The following is a 16,952-nucleotide window of genomic DNA, read 5'->3' as shown; positions in this document are numbered from 1 at the left end:
GTAGCGAGCCCAGTACATCTGGAATGCCAGAGCTGTGGGATGAACAAGTACAGGTGTGCAGTTGAGCCAGCCTGGCGCTACCAGGCTGTATGCATGGATGACAGAGACAGACAGAGATGTGGCACTGCTAAGGCCCCCAGAGTCCAGAAGATCATGAATCCTGGATACTAATAACTGGATACTGTACTGGAGTTTGGTTTTGCTTTTATTGTGACTGTGCCCTGGTTTTTCCTTCTTGGGATAAGAAAGGTGTAACTAACTTTATATTTTACAGGATCCCACAGTTAAAAGAGACTTTGGACTTTTAAAGAAACTGTAAATATTTTAAAGTGACTGAACTTTTAAAGTGTTTAAAATTTTAGAGAGGAACTTTTAAGACTTTCTATTATGATACCAATATTAATATGAGATCTCAGGGGTGAACAAGAAAGGAAAGATCATGGTTTAATAAGTAATGTGTTTGCATATCAAGTTGACAAGTTGTACTGGTTGGTTTTTCTCAACTTGACAATAGGAATCTGAATTGAGAAAATGCCTCCATATGGTTAGCCTATAGGCAAGTCTCTGGAGCATTTTCTTGCTTAAAGATGGATATGGGAGGGCCCAGACCACTAGCGGCAGGTGGTCCTGAAGTGTATAAGAAAGCTGATAGAAGAAGCCAGGGGGAACAGGTCTGTAAGCCAAGTTCCTCCAAGGTCCATGCTTCAGGCCCTGCTTGTAGATTCCTGCCTTGGCTTCCTTCAATGGCCGTAACTCAGGATATGAGGCAAATAAACTCTTTCCTCCCAGGTTGCTTTTGATCACGGCCATTGCCGTCGCCGCTGTTCTACTGCGGGAAGAGACACTATTATAACCAAGGCAGCTCCTTTAAAAGAAAGCTCTTTTGTGTTTGTTTGCTTTCCCCGAGACAGGGTTTCTCTGTGTAGCTTTGCGCCTTTCCTGGAACTCACTCTGTAGACCAGGCTGGCCTCGAACTCATAGAGATCCGCCTGGCTCTGCCTCCAGAGTGCTGGGGTTAAAGGTGTGCTCCACCACTGCCTGGCTAAAAGGAAGTTCTTAATTTGGGCTTGTTTATAGTTTCAGAGGTTTAGTGCATCATCGTTATGGTAGGGAACATGATGGCAGGCAAGTGTGGTACTAGATATGTAGCTAAAAGCTACATCCTGATCTGTAGGCTGAGAGAAAGAGAGACTGACACTGGGCCTGTCTTGGGCTTTTGAAACCTCAAAGACCACCCTAGTGACACACTTCCTCCAATAAGGCCACACCTCCTAATGCTTCTCAAATAGTGCCACTTTCTGATATATTCAAATACAGGAGCCTTTGGGGGTCATTCTTATTCAAACCACCACAGTTATGGTCTTCATCAGCAATAGAAAGTAAACCGAGTCAGATGAAAACTACCTCAGCTTGTCATCACCAAATCAGCAAGCCTGCTGACATGGATCTGTACCCATCTTTTCATTTTCTCCTGTCAGGACGGAGTAGGGAAGGGTATTCCATATTCTCTCCCCTTCTCAGAGGTACCCCTGATGATTCCCTCTTCTGCTTGCACCTTCAGCCTGGCTGGCCTTCTTCAAATAACGTCCACCTCAAACCCACGTCAGCCCTGTAATGGCCGTATCACATCTCTTGCCTGTTCTTTGCTTCAGAATCCAGCTCTGAAAACCTCTCTTGGCTCTTTGTTTTCTTACGTATGCCAAAATCACTTGCTTTATCCCCATCCTTATTTTGTACTCACAAGCTCTCACCAAGGTCAGTAGGGTCCACCTGATCCCCTGGTATTATGACTCTCTCTAGGCTCTAAACAGCGATCTCAGCCTCTGGGACACCACCCTCAAGGCCCCTCTGTCTCTGTGCCATGAGGACATGGGTAGAACAAACTTCACCTCTAGTTCTGCTGCACACTGGTATGAAAGCATTATCACTCTATGCTCAGGAGGGTTGTGAGGATTAGACAATGTAGCACAGCAGCCAAGTATCTGACCCAGGTCTGTTCAGTACAAACACAAAGCAAATATACAAGAGTTGAAGTTTTACAGTGGTCACATTAAAAGATAAAACATGTTGGAGATAATGGAGCTCAGTGGTTAAGAACACTGGCTGCTCTTCCAGAGGACCCATGTTTGATTCTCAGCAGCCCCATGGTGACTCACAACTATCTGTAACTCCAGTTCTAAGGGATCTGAGGCCTTCTTCTGGCCTTTGTGGATACTGCACACACATGGTAGACACACATACATGAAGGCAAAACACCCCAACACATAAAAAATGATGATGATAAAGGTTTAAAATTGTTTTAAATAAAACATAAAATTATCTAATTAATTAATATATCCAAATATCATTTTCAACAAGATAACAGTATAAAAATTATGAGATAATTTGGCCTTTTTTCAGACTAAGTCTGTTGGGTAAATTAATAGTTACATCACATCTCAGCTAGGAAGCAAAAGCTTTATCAGAAACAATGTTTTAGATTTTGTACAATTAACAGTTTAAAATGTAGCATCTCTAACTCAAGTGGTTTAAACATACTCAGAAGTTTCTCAAGGAAATTTTTAATTCAAATTGACTCAAGCTTAATATAAATTAAGAATTATCTCTCAATTGCTGGGCAGTGGTGGTACACACCTTTAATCCCAGCACTCGGGAGGCAGAAGCAGGCGGATCTCTGTGAGTTCGAGGCCAGCCTGGTCTTCAGAGTGAGTTCCAGGAAAGACTCCAAAGCTACAGAGAAACCCTGTCCTGAAAAACCAAAAAGAATTATCTATCAATCATACTTGATATATTCCAAGGAATCTACTCCCATATGTGCCAATGGAAACTTTAATGGTCAGCACAGATGCTAATGACTGAATGTCTGTCCTCCCCAAACTTCATGTTAAAATTCAATTGCTACTCTAACAGTACTGAGAGGTGGGGGCCTTTAACAGACCATTAGGGCATGGGAACCGCCCACATGAATGGATCAATGCCATTCCTGCAAGAGGACACTGGGCTAAGAGTGGAGCTGGGCTACCCTGTCCTTTCTATCTCCTGTATTCTCCTGTCATGTGACATTGTCCCATGATGCAGCAAGAAGGTTCTTACCAGATGATGCCTCTGGAGATCGCCTATCCCAGCCTCCACCAGAACCGTGAGGCAAATAAACTTCTACTGTTTATAACTTAGCAAGTCTGTAGTATTCTGCCAAAGCAGCAGAAAACAGAAAACAATGGGTCTAGAATGTAATAGGAAACCACTAAACAGCAACTATCTCTATTAGAGACCATTCTTTCCTTCTGACTCTTCATTTTCCATCTATCTAATGTGGTATCTCAGTGTTCTGCTCTGGGCTTTCTTTTTCTTACCCTGTATACTCTTCTTTGGCAATACCACGTACTTGCATGGTTTCACTTGTCATTCGTATGTCAATAACTTGTCTGAATCAGGACCTCCTATTCAGAGATCATCCTTTATTTAGCCCTAGACATACATTCAACTACCTCTTCAACAGAGTCACAGAATTGCTCAAAAAAAAAAAAAAAAAAATCTAAATTTAATAGCCACACACCAAGGTTTTTGCTGTTGTTGTTTGTTCTTGTTTTTGTTTTTTTTTTAATCTTAAGCTTCTCCTTCTACTAGCACAGAAAATTCATTCTAAGTTACTTAGGTGCTCACTCACAAACTTTAGGACCATAATGATCACTTCTTTCACCCCTACCTCTAACAACCAATCACCATTTCCTCCTGTTACACAGTTGGTACTGCCAATTTTTGTCAAAGAACAAATTTGTCCCAAGGTAACTGATGTATTAAAGAACAATTTAGCATACTGCCAATTTTGCATTTGTTTCTATCATTTTTTTCCCAAATGATATACTAGATGTGCCAGATGTGGAAGTGTATATATACCTCTAATCCCAGTACTTGGGAGGTGGAGACAAGGGAATTCCAAGTGCTATGCCAGCCTGGGCTAAATAGTGGGATTCTGACTTACAAAGATAGAGGAGATAAATGAGGCTGAACTTGGTTGAACAGAGAACTCCGTCAGATCATATAAAATGCATGCATACACATCTACAACACCTAACAGCCACTAAGCTCATTATGTATGTTACAGCCACATCTTTCTGCTTACAATTTCCTATTTGATTTCAGACAGCCCCCTTCCCCCCCACCCCATCACAATAACACACCAACTACGGCCCTTATCCATTTCTACATGCAAACTTTAGATTGTTTTTCTCTGAAGTAAAGTGCTCTACTTATGACAGCATTTCTTAATCCTCTAACTCTAAGACTATCAGGTAAAGTAGACGTCTATCTTCCTTTGCTATACTACCAGAGAGTTCCTGTGTACTGCCCTCCCTAGGTCATCTCTACTGCACGACTCCCCTTCGTGTAAGAGACTCTGTCGTTTGGTGTCTGAGACAAGGTCTTCCTCTGCAAGATTAGTCTTTAAATCTGCAGCTCAGGCTGGCCTTACATTAAAGGCAATTCTCTTGTCTCAGCCTTCCAAATGCTGGGATTACAGGCCTGGGTGGCCACATCCAGCTAGTACAGGGGTTTTTAAGAACCTGTATGTTTGTATCACAACAGAACTGACTACACCATTCAACATTCTACAACCCACCCCAGTTCTCCACCTTCCACAGCTAGCCATATAAACCAGGTAACCACCACATTTCACCTGGACTGTGGCGATGGTCTTATTTCACAGCTCTCAACCAGCGGTGGTGCTTTCCTGGGCACCCTCCATGGGCTACTGAAGATCTGTGTGTCTGTGCGTGCATATATTGGTTGTACAATCATTAGAAGAGGGTCCAAACTGACATTCAATAAACAGAGGCCCGAGGATGCCACAAGTTCAGTAATGTTACCCAATGATTTAAATGTCCCACCTATAAACACCAAATCCAACCCTGTTTAGAAAAACCAGTAGCTGATCTCTTACAGTTCTCTACACAGCAGCCACAGAGTCTTTTTACCCTTTTAGTAGCTCCTCTTCATCCTAAAGATAAGGGGCAAAGTCACAACATGATCTGTAAGCTCTGGCCTCGCCTTCCGGCTTCACCTCACGTCCCTTTTCTCTTCTCATATCTCCTACGCTTGGCAGTCACTCATTCGGTAAATGGAATTAAGTTTCTCTGTACTATGATGGGGTAGAACAATGAACAAGAGGCAAAAGTTTGCCGGGCAGCAGTGGGGGTGCACGCCTTTAATCCCAGCACTCGGGAGCAGAGCCAGGCGGATCTCTGTGAGTTCAAGGCCAGCCTGGTCTACAGAGCGAGATCCAGGACAGGCACCAAAACTACACAGAGAAACCTTGTCTGGAAAAACAAAAACAAAAACAAAAACAACAAAAAAGAGGCAAAAATTCTATCTTCTTGGCTTTTATAATGATGCCAGGCTTCTCCTCACCTCAGGGCTTCACCATATGCTGTTTTCTAAGCTTGGCCAATTCTTCCTTCAGACTATAATTTAGATATCCTTCCTCAGGAAACTATTCTCAGACTCTACCTCAATAAATCTAGTTCTTTATTCTGTGATTCACAACTCTCAACTGTTCTAAACATGTTACTGGATAGAAGTGAAGTGATTTGTTCAACACTCACCTTTTCTGTTAGTCTCGGAACTTAACACAGTACCTGACATAAGAAGGCGGTCCATGTGTGCTTATAGATGAGCTGTATATGTCTTTGTGCTTTATGGATCTATGTCTATACATACTTCCAAGTATATTTCTACAGAAGACTATGTTTGTGTGTACACACACACACACACACACACACACACACACACACACACGTATATTCTCCTATCCCTTAGTAACATCTCTAATCTACTGGAAAGAGCTGGGAGCAGAGCTTCAAGTCTTCTTTAAATTGACAGCTCAATAAAAATCTAAGATCATTCAACAACATCCCAAATGTCAGCCAACAGTGGCTTTTGTCGCTCTGCTACAGGGGAAGTAGGTGGAGGTAGGAGATGTCCAGACATGGCTGTTGAAAAGTTACTCTTTTCTGAGGCAGCTCCCAGTTTCTGAAGGAGAGGAGAGCTAAAAAGACAGTACTTCATTTCTTCTCAGGTTAGAGGCCTTAGGAAATCGGACGCTGATTCATGTCTAGTGACTCACATACTCACACATCTGAAACACAATACAGCTGGGAGCTGGAGAGGAAGGGATCAGACCCCTTGTTTTTCCCAAGCCGGCTTGAATTACCTCACGGGAAGAAAATGAAGGTTAACTGAGAATAGAGTCCTCAGTTTCCCTTTATAGCCATTCTTTTCTTCCACATCTTGCCAGTCCAGAGGAGAACTGACTGAGGAGGCTCAAGGCAGCCTGAAGCACCAAGGTGACCCTAGTGTTGACTGCCATATGGGTCAGCTATGCTCCTGCCCTGCTGCCTAGGAACCAAAAAGTCTAGTGAACTTCAGAGTAATTGTTCATGGTCAGTGCCTGCCTCGCCTGGCCGGGCCTTCACATTGCATTTGTTGAGGCTGGCAAGCAGCCTCAGATGAGCTTTGACAGCTGGCACGCTGTCTCCTGGACAGCATGTCTATCTACACAGGCATGCCTAGCTCCACCCAAGAGGGTCTCTAGGAAGCTAGTTCTTAAAGATGTGGCCAGCAAGCATACACACTCTGAGTCTAGCTGACCCCAGTGCAGCCACTGAGGACACAGGAAAGAGCCAGACTCTGTCTCTGTGCTCCAGATGGACACGCCTGGAAGTAAACAAGCATGGACTTATTTCTAACTGAGTTCACTGACACCCCAAGTCCAGGGAGCTTCACAGCAAGAGAAGCTCAGCAGCAGTGATGTCTAAACCGCATCTTCAAGGAAAGGGAATATGCCTGATGATAAGAAGCAAGCGGTGTGTTTCATGAAGGGAGACAGCCAGACCAAGGCTCAATGGTAGGACAACCTAGCCTCCTCAGTCAAAGATGAGAAGTAGTGTCAGAGACTCAGCTATGTGAGTGATCATCAGGAGGTGGGGGGGGGGGTGGGGGAGCAGAGAACAAAAGAGTACAAAGGATGCACATGAGGGAAAAGGAAAAAATACAGTGTGTGGAGCAAATACTCACAGAACTAGTTCCCCTACTGTTCTTCCATGTCCATGTTTAACCCTGGCCTCATACACCAAAAGAGGGCTGCTCTTTCTGCCTACAAGGCAGTCTCCTCTTGGCAAACCCCTCTTCCTTGGTTACCCAGTCTAAGATCCTAATCTTCACAGTATCTAATGTGAACTTGCAACAGTCCTTTCCCTAAGCCTACAGGGAACTTCCATCTTGACCCTGGGTGTCTTCCCTTCTTCAAGATTCCTGAGAATCACTAAGCTGACTGGTTGCAACAAGTAGATCCTGAGACTGCTGCAGGGCTATTTTTCTCTAGTAGTATGACATGTGGGCATTATTCTTCTAGTGGCCTGGGCCTCTAGAGCAATAATTCCTCTAGAGCAAGGCACCAAAAGCTCATTCCTACATCATTTCTTCTGCTAACCTAAGAAGCACAGTATGTGCTAGGGAAGGCTAGTTTTCTGGGTGATTGCAGTCTCTATCAGGGAACTAGCCTAGCTATACAGAGTACTTCTGAGGCCTACACCCCCATGCAAACTCTCCTTGGTCTACAATGCTCTATTAGTGCCAAGATCCTCCTTCATATCCCAAGGGGCCTGGCTTCCATTGTTTTCTCCTACATGAACAAGACTCTGCTAGGGTCAGGTGAGAGCAAAGCCAGTTTAGGCAAACCCCTCTTTCAAACCAGAGGCAAGGGACCACACCATGAGCATAGAAAAAGGATCAACGAGGACCATGTTTCTCCTAGTGACAGCAAAGCTCAGCCCAGAGATTCAGGGAAAAGAATCCCTTTAACTGGGACTTCTATGTATATTTGGAAGACACTAATCGGACTCCACCCAGTGGCCTGACCTTCAAGCAGCACCCTATTCCCAGAAATACCAACATTTTAGTGCATCTTATCCAGGGAAGAAAAAGAAGGGATACTGAGAAAATAAAACAAAAGGAAAGACAAGACCTGGGGTGGTTGGGGTGGGTGGAGGGCATGGCTGAAGTACAGGAGAACCAAAGGCCCTGGGCAAAGCTCAGGTGGTACCTTTTTCAGATTAATCCACTGCTTGAAGTAATCCGCCACTGGCAAGCCTAAATAATGACACTGGCCTGGAAGCCTACAAAAAAGAGGAAAGAGAACAAGTTGGAAACACACATGTCTCAAGTTTGGAGTCTTAAGCTACAAAGTAAAAAAAAAGACCAAGTTTACAGAACAGAGGGCACAGGGTCAAAACATCAGTAGGTCCCCAGCTGAGGAAGATATCCCACCTCCAGCACCATAGATACTGAGCTCAGAGCCATTCCTCAGAACCAAATATGAGTTTCAAGAGATATTACATAAAATAACATCAGCTGCTACTACTTCCTAATTTGTTAAATTCTATTTTTAACACGTTAAGGTCCTTAATTGTAATTTTCTCTCAAAGTGATCCTGTGAGGTAAGTAATGCTGTCTGCTGTGGTCTCCTTGCTGCCCTAGGGGTGTTTGTTTTAGATTTATTTTTTATTTTATATTCATGAGTGTTTTGCTCAGACATATATCTGTGTATCATGTGCCTGGTGTCCTCAGAGGTCAGAAGAGGATTCAGATCCCCTGGAACTAGAGCTACAGGTGATTGCAAGCTGCTATATGGATGCTGGGAATTGAACCTGGGTCCTCTACAAGAGCCACAAGTGCTCTTATCCACTGAGACATATCTCTAGCCCCTGTTGGATGGATTGTTTGAGACAGGATCTCACTTTATAGCCCTGGTTGGCCTGGAACTCAATCTATAGACCAGGCTAGCTTCAAACTCAGAGATCTCCCTGCTTCTGCTCAGTGCTGGAGTTAAAGGCGTGCCACCACACTCAACTCCTGGTATGTGTTTGTTTTGTTTTTTAAACAGGGTCTCATGTAGCCCCCTTGACTCCAATTCCCAAACAATGGAATTAGAAACCTGTGCCACTACACTTTTTGGCAGTGTTGGGGTTAAACCCAGGGTGTCAGGCATGCTAGGCAAGTATTCTACCAACTGAACTACATTTCCAGTCCTCTAGAGGAGCAGCAAGTAAAGACCTTTTAAAAACGGGTATCTCTGGTATGTGTCAGTAACAGAAAACTGACTAACACAGGCCCAAGAAGGGAAAATGAGTCTTCAGAAATTATACAAAACATTAAGTCAGACATGGTGGCACACGCCTTTAATCCCAGCACTTGGCAGGCAGAGAGGCAAGTGGGTCTCTGAGTTCAATGCCAGCCTGACCTACACAGTGAGTTCTAGGACAGCCAAGGCTATATAATGGAGAGATCCTGTCTCAAAAGAAAAGAAGAGAAGAGAAGAAGAGAAGAGAAGAGAAGAGAAGAGAAGAGAAGAGAAGAGAAGAGAAGAGAAGAAAAGAAAAGAAAAGAAAAGAAAAGAAAAGAAAAGAAAAGAAGTTACAGAGAACAAGAGTTTCACATCTTCCCAGAACCTTCCTAAGATCAGAAGGCTCAGAAAGCTTCCCACCTGCTATACCCTTCTCCAGGCCTTGAATCGCTGCATGGTTCCTAAGAAGACAACGCTTCATGAGTCAAGACTCCCTCAACTCACCGACCCTTTTCATGACATCAGGAATTGAGGTCACATATGCCCTTTTGACCCTACTTCCTATTACCTGCAGTTAGTCTAAATTCTAGAAGCATGCATCCCTTTTCTGTAATACATAGAGCTGATATTTTTGTTTGTTTTGTTTTTTTGAGATAGAGTTTCTCTGTGTAACAGCTCAGGCTGCCCTGGAATTCACTCTGTAAACCAGGCTAGCCTCGAACTCACAGAGATCCACCTGCCTCTGCCTCCCGAGTGCTGGGACTAAAGGTGTGCACCACCACATCTGGCCTAGAGCTGTCTTTTTTTTTTTAGCTTAAAATCAAGTTATTAGTGTCAAATGTTATAGAGTGACCAAACAAGATGAGATTCATAATATGGAGGTCCCAAGTGATCTTGCTGAGTGGCATGTTAGCATCAGCAGGCCAGGTAAGGAATGGTACTTAGAGACAAGGGATGGAGAACCCAAGTACAGACTCCTGTTCTTAGGAACTTTGGCTGTGAGAATCCAGTTGAAATGACAGGTTCACCTCAGAAAGTTGAAGGGAAATCCAGCTGTCCCTTCATCACCTTTCAAATATTTGACAGATGCTAACAGCAATTTGACCTCTAAGTTTCAGGAAGTAAACTAAGGATTCACTTTTACAAAATGCATTATGTTTTTCTTTTCTTTTGTGACAGGGTCTATCTACATAGCCCTGGCTGTCCTGGAATTCTCTCTGTAGACCAGGCTGGCCTCAAACTCACAGAGATCTGCCTGCTTCTGCTTCCTGAATGCTGAGATTAAAGGCTGAGCCACCACACCTGGCTGTCTTTCTTGAGAAGCAGGTTCCTTTCAAACACAGGTAGCACAGCAACATTACCTATAACTAGCTTTCTGGAGGAGAATTTCTGGCTGGTGAAGGGATATCCAGAGGTGGTGTGCCCAAATAGGGCCAAGGACCAAGGACATGAGACCATTAAACAAGACTTCTAAGGGTAAGAGGTAGCCTGAGGGGTTGGGGATTTAGCTCAGTGGTAGAGAGCTTGCCTACAAGGCAAGGCCCTGGGTTCCATCCTCAGCTCCACATTAAAAAAAAAAAAAAAAAAAAAAAAAAAAAAAAAAAAAAAAAAAAAAAAAAAGGTAGCCTGAGCAGCTGGAATGGAATCTCCTGAGAAGCAAACTGTAATTGGACTGTTTGAATCATATCATTTCCTTCTTTTTCTTTGATGTTCCTTACCCTTTGCATAGTGACTGCTAAACTCACTGTTTCAGAAAAATCACACTGAGGTCTGGGTGTGAAGAGGCCACCAGAAGCAGGAGGAACACCGGGGCCTAATCAGAAAAGGGAGGCAGCCCCTGTCTTATTTTCCTATAGCCAACCTCAGCTACCTCCTAATGACTTTAGTTGATATGTCACATGTCCTGTCGGTTCTGGCTAGCTCTAAAGAAAAAGGGATTCCCTTTTCTGTGGGACTTCAATGGTACATGACAGCTACGGACATCACCTCCAGTTAGGAAGGGTCTAGACCAGTGGGATCCTGCCTGCTCCTCTTCCATAGGAGCCACAGTGAGAACAGATCAGAAAGATCATCTAAACAGTCATTCATATCTGAACATAGCCCATGTCTTTGTTAGGGTTTTTATTGCTGTGAAGAGACACCATGACCATGACAATTCTTATAAAGGAAAACATTTAATTGTGGGGGCTCGCTTACAGTTTCAGAGGTTCAGTCCATTATCATCAAGGCGGGGCGCATGGTGGTGTGCAGGCAGACACAGTGCTGCATGAGTAGCTGAGAGCCCTACATCTTTCAGGCAACAGGAAGCTGACTGAAACACTGGGTGGTATTCTGAGCATAGGAAACCTCAAAGCCCACCTCCACAGTGACACTTCCTCCAGCAAGGCCATACCCACTTCAACAAAGCCACACCTCCTAGTAGTGCCACCCACCCCTTATGAAATTATGGGGGTCAATTACATTCAAAGCACTACAACCCAACAGTAATCCTGACTGCCTCTCTGTACTCTATATCTGTTTGAAGTATGAAGGGGGAATATCAATTTTTTTTTTTTTTTTTTTTTTTTTTTTTAATTTTTTGAGACAGGGTTTCTCTGTGTAGCTTTGCACCTTTCCTGGAACTCACTTTGGAGACCAGGCTGGCCTCGAACTCAGAGATCCGCCTGCCTCTGCCTCCCAAGTGCTGGGATTAAAGGTGTGCACCACCACCGCCCGGCTGGAATATCAATCTTATGCAGGAGCTCCATGCATGAAATTTGCAGATCCAAGGAGAGGAGTAGGGTTGCTAGTGCTCCTCTGAATATTCCAGCCCTGTGACTCCCAGCATAAGCAGTACAAATATAGCAGGGCTCAGACTCTACTTCATGAAAGATAGAACCAAGAGCTGGAACTTGAACTTCCAGGTGTCTCATGGGAAGATAGCTAGACATCTTTATCATTCAATCCTACCCCAGCATAGAGAACAAAAGACAGGTTAGAGTGGTCACCATCTCCTACACAATGAGGAAACAGATTCATCGAAGAAAAAGGATTCGCTCAATCATGCAACAAGCCAAGAATAGAACTAGAAATGGACTCTGAGGCTTCTAAATACATGGGTGCCAGCTGCACATATTCTCCTAGAGACCTTGACTCATCCCTGGAAAGGCAAAGCTTGGAACCTTGTAGAGGTGGGTAGGATGGTAGTTACTGCTCAAGGTCATATGTTTATTCAACATTCTTAGGAGCCTAAGGTTAGTGGCTATCAGTAGATGATACATGGATCCACTAATCTGGCAAAGAAAAGGGCAAAGACTCCTGGCACAAAGGATCCAAATACTGAGTTTCTACCAGATACAGATCCCAAGGAAAATAGCCACTGGCAGTGGGCCCTGAACTAGCCTGCGGGCATAAACGTGCAGGCAAGTTTATGGTGCCCAGGTCTCCATGCAGCTGGATTCACTGGGCACAAAGCTCCCCAACTGCCCAAACATCATCTGGTCATGCTTATTACTGTTGCCCAATGAAACTTTATGCACCGAGTCCACAGGTGTGATTTCCCCTTCTTTATGAGGGGTCGGAATGACATCACTGATGGCCAATAGAAAAGACCCAATTATGTCCCGGCCATAAAAAGGAATGGGGTTTTTTTCCCCACCAAATCAAAACTTCCTTCAGTTTCATGAATACAAGGGGCCCCTTTTAAGGACACCCCCCACCCCCAACATGTGCACGCCAGTCCTGCCTGTGGGCTCTAAAGCAAGGTACATGATCACTCTTCACATGCTGTGGGCCTAGAGCAGAAAGGGCCTCTACCTTGGCATTTACCATATGGTCTTGCTCTTATCACACTGGCCCTTCAAGTCACCAGAACAGAACCTCAAACCCTCCCTATCATCAGATGCTTGCCAGGCTCTTCTCTTCTCTAACTTCCCCAGAAGTTCTCTAACTGGGGAAATTAGAGAAGATGGGGTACTTTTTAAGTTTCCTGCTGGTACTTTTAAATAAATAACAAAACAAGAGAAAGAAGAAAATATGGGAGGACAGGACCGTAAGAAAATGTGGAGAGCCCCACAAACAGACAACAAAGCAAAGGGAGCCCCACCTTCCCCACCCCAGCCCTCATTCAGGCCTACCACCTGCAACTGAGCTGTTCGGCTTGGCCCAGACAGCCTTGATAGCAAACAGGTGTGGCTAGCTTGGCGCCAGCCAAAGCAGGGGAGTAGCTCATTAAGGGAGCCCCCACACCCCACCCTTTGCTAATGGGTATGACCAAGATGGAACCATTGTAAGCAGGAATCCGCTTTGAAGATCTGGTCAACAAAGCATGGGGGAGTGCTGCTAGGTCTGAGCTGAGGAGACCACAGAGGTTTGACAGACAGACTGGCATGCAGATACCAAAAGGCAGGTCCAGCCAGAGAGCAGGCACCTGTGCAGGAAGAGGTTGTGGACATTATTCCTTAAAGGCTTTGCTCTCTTCAGATTTTAACCAATAAACCCACCTTGGTAGCAGAATCAAGACCTTATAGAGGAGGAACCAGCAGGCTGGAGTCATCATCTACTCCTTTCTGCTTCACGGGAAAGGCCATGGCACCTGGATCTCAGAATGACTTAGACTGTCAGTCCTGATGGCCAACAGTACTGAAATGTGTGCACATCACTCATCTGTAGAAACCACTGTAGACAAGGAATATCTCGAAGTCAGCGGACCATGAAGACACAGAGGCCCAGCTTTGGAAAGGAGTAGGTCAAGAGAAGCCAGAGCAAAGACCTGCAGAGGGGCACCTCCGAGGTACACGCAGCTTCCTCCTTTGCCCGTTCGAATACAAACACTCAAGAGTGTTGTCACTGGCTGCCCTACATTTCACAAGCGCCACAATTCTCTACGCTACTCTGTTAGTGAAGAGGCTGAGCTCCAGGAAGGACACCACACCCCTGGAGCCCTGTCTAGTGTACCACCTAGTCAGAGTGCCACAGTCTACAAGACCTAAGTCTACGTCCAGCACATGCCAGCCACACCAACCCCAGCAGCACTGGGCACGTGGCTCTTTGTCTCTCTTGCTGCCGTTCCCCACGCAGAGGAGATAAACAGAGCTCGAGTGATGAGCAGCCCCGCCTTTCACGACCACTTTTCCTCAAGTTGAGGAGAGTGGCTAGTGATGGATGGGCTAGAATTTGGTTATCAGGAAGGGCTGTCAGCCAGAGGTGCCTATCTCCTCCCCCACTACGCAGGGCATCATTACACTGTGGCATAGAGGTAAAATATGACCAAGGGGAGGGAAGGAAGAAAGAGGGAAGGCTGGGCTTCCAGACGGAGCAAATTGAGCAACAATGAGAGCAGGCATGAGGCTGGGACGTTAGTTATCTGCCTGTGACACCTTTTATCTCTGCACAAATTGGTCCTTCCTCCCCCACTGCATCCTCTTATACAAACAGAGGCAGACACAATGTGTCACCACTGCAATAGCACAGCAATTTAACCTGAATTAGTAAGGGGGTCAAGCTAGGAAATAGGGGTTTCTCATTTCAACAGGTTCCTTGTCTCAACTCTGAACCACCACATCGTAGGGAGGAGAGTGGAAAAAAAGCAGACTCATAATTGAATTCACTCACTTGGCCACTGTTGATGTATAAAAAATTAATGCTCAAGCCTCCTACTTACCAAATCTGGTAATTCTCCATCTCACTTGCGTGATATGCCATGTCAAAAGACAACACTGGCCTGCCCCAACCAGGTCTAGCATTGAGGGCTAGGAATCAGCAAGCACGGGGACTAAGGGAAAGGCACGCTAGCCAGAAACTGAGGGCTAGACGCCTATAGGACAGGTTGCAGGAGAGTGCTGGATGTGCAAAGAGTGGGGACTGACTGTGGGATTACAGGTGCTGATCACATCAGAAGTGGTCCTTGTCAGCTCAAGAACAGACTTATGAGCACACCTTTAATCCCAGCACTTGGGAGGCAGAGCCAAGTAGATCTCTGAGTTCAAGGTCAACCTATTCTACAGAGCAAGTTCCAGGACAGCCTGGGCTACACAGAGAAATCTTGTCTTGAAAAACAAACAAACAAACAAACCAAACCAAACCAAACCAAACCAAACAACAACAAAAGAATCCATTCCCACCCAAAAAAAACCTTCTTGGCCCAGCCTCCAATGGAAGATATGTAGTACGTCTTAGGAGTAACCCCTCTCTGACAGACAGCCCGGTCTATAATGGCTGCACTGCTGATACTGACTAGACTTGAGGAGGTAAGAGAGGAACCTGGCCTGTTCTTCAGTGACCTCGAGCTGGAGAGGCCCTCAATGGACAGGCAGTGCACCATACCACCATACCCCACTCCAATCCTGCTCGAGGGCTCTGTTGCACTAATTGGCAACTTGATCAAGTGGCCACTGTCCTTGAGCAAGGACATCACCTCCATTACCTCCTACTCTATAAGAATTAAAGGAGCCAATCAAGGGAGACAGACTTTGAAACCAGGGGCTCAGAGGAGAGTTTTGGATACAAGGTCAGCAGACATCAAACTTGCAATTTAGAGATGCTTCTGGGCCAGATGAGGCGAGGTAAGGAAAGATACTAGAAAAGTGATCTGGGGGTAAATGGCAAAAGGAAAGTTTCAGAATCACTCAGTAGCTTCAAAAAATGGACTGAGGAGAGGAGTTATGGATAAAGGAGGAAGCCAGGAACTCCTCTTTCAAGTTTAAAAGCAAAGCACACAAATACCAGGTAGAAAAGCCAAGGGTCCACTCCAGACACAAAACTACCACAATTTTATGAGCACTGATGAGACCCAGGATACTCAAATCAGAAGCTACTCAAACCAGGTTCCTATATTCAGAGGCTTCCAGGTCCATCTGGAAGATAAGCACAGCAGAAACATAGTAGTCTAGAAGCAACTGCTGAGGAAGGGCCTCCTTGTTCCTGGTGATGGAGGGCAATACCCTGCAGCACTTACAGAGAATCAGCTTCAAGTCCCTGTTCAACAAGCATGCACACTGTCCCTCCACTGGTCTCTGCCAGCCCACAGCCCTGGGAGAATGCACTGCTGACTTACTGGCCCACTTTGCCTGCACACTTGCTCCCATCCTCTGGGATATCTGCAGGTTACAATTCCAGCCACAGGCTTCAGAAAGACGATACACTTGCTAGAGCCTGCACAGGGTCAGGAGAGAGTATTGGTTTGAAATACCAGCATGACAGCTGGCTCCTTGTCTGTCTCCTCCTCCCCAACCCCTCCCCAAACTTGTCATGGTACAAGAAGTCTATAAGCAGCCATCAGATTTAAATATCAGTGTGCGTGAAGCAGCACGGGAGAGCGAGGGAGTGGGGAGCAGACAGTGAGCGCCCGCCGGCCGCTGCTGTCAAGGAGCACTAATGATTTCACCAGCAGCAGCCACACTTCAGCTGGGGGTGGGGGTGAGGTGAGCGGTGGGGAGTTTTCTTGGGAGAACTCTGTCAGTACTACAACAGCTTTTCCCAAGGCCTTGCTAATATATGTTATTGAGGAACTGAGAACTATGGACCACCCAGGACTTCAAGGGGAGGAGAGACTGGGGCACATCCTGATGTCTCTAAAACAGGAAGGGACAAGTGGGAGGCTGGAGGGAGCCAGCTAAGCCCCATTAGATAGGTGACCTCTGGCATGTCTCACCCCTTGCCTTCCCACCATCACCCAGGCTTATCTCAGAGGCCTTGGGCTGCTCCATTGGAAGGACAAGGAAAGGAAGGGTCCCAGGCAGCAAGAGGCAGCTTGGCCACCTTCCTGACTATCCCACCACTTCACAGCAACTGTAGCCAACTCCACAAGGAGGTCCCAAGGAACATGTTACACACCATCCTTCTGGACCTGAGGAAG

General features: G+C 45.5%; 1 protein-coding gene across 7 annotated transcripts in view; it reads right to left on the bottom strand.

Annotated features, from left to right (window-relative positions):
• Eri3 (ERI1 exoribonuclease family member 3) overlaps positions 1-16,952 on the bottom strand; it is a 132,688-nt gene that overhangs the window by 56,613 nt on the left and 59,123 nt on the right. For all 7 annotated transcript variants that reach the window (XM_036180052.1, XM_036180051.1, XM_036180054.1 and 4 more), the window contains one exon: positions 8,099-8,171. In XM_036180052.1, the coding sequence (XP_036035945.1) occupies positions 8,099-8,171 (73 nt within the window). The remainder of the gene's footprint in view (positions 1-8,098; positions 8,172-16,952) is intronic.

This window comes from Onychomys torridus, chromosome 2 (genome assembly GCF_903995425.1).
Source record: "Onychomys torridus chromosome 2, mOncTor1.1, whole genome shotgun sequence".
Taxonomy (NCBI): domain Eukaryota; kingdom Metazoa; phylum Chordata; class Mammalia; order Rodentia; family Cricetidae; genus Onychomys; species Onychomys torridus.
Note: the sequence above shows the minus strand (reverse complement) of the source record. Positions and strands in the feature narration are given on the sequence as shown.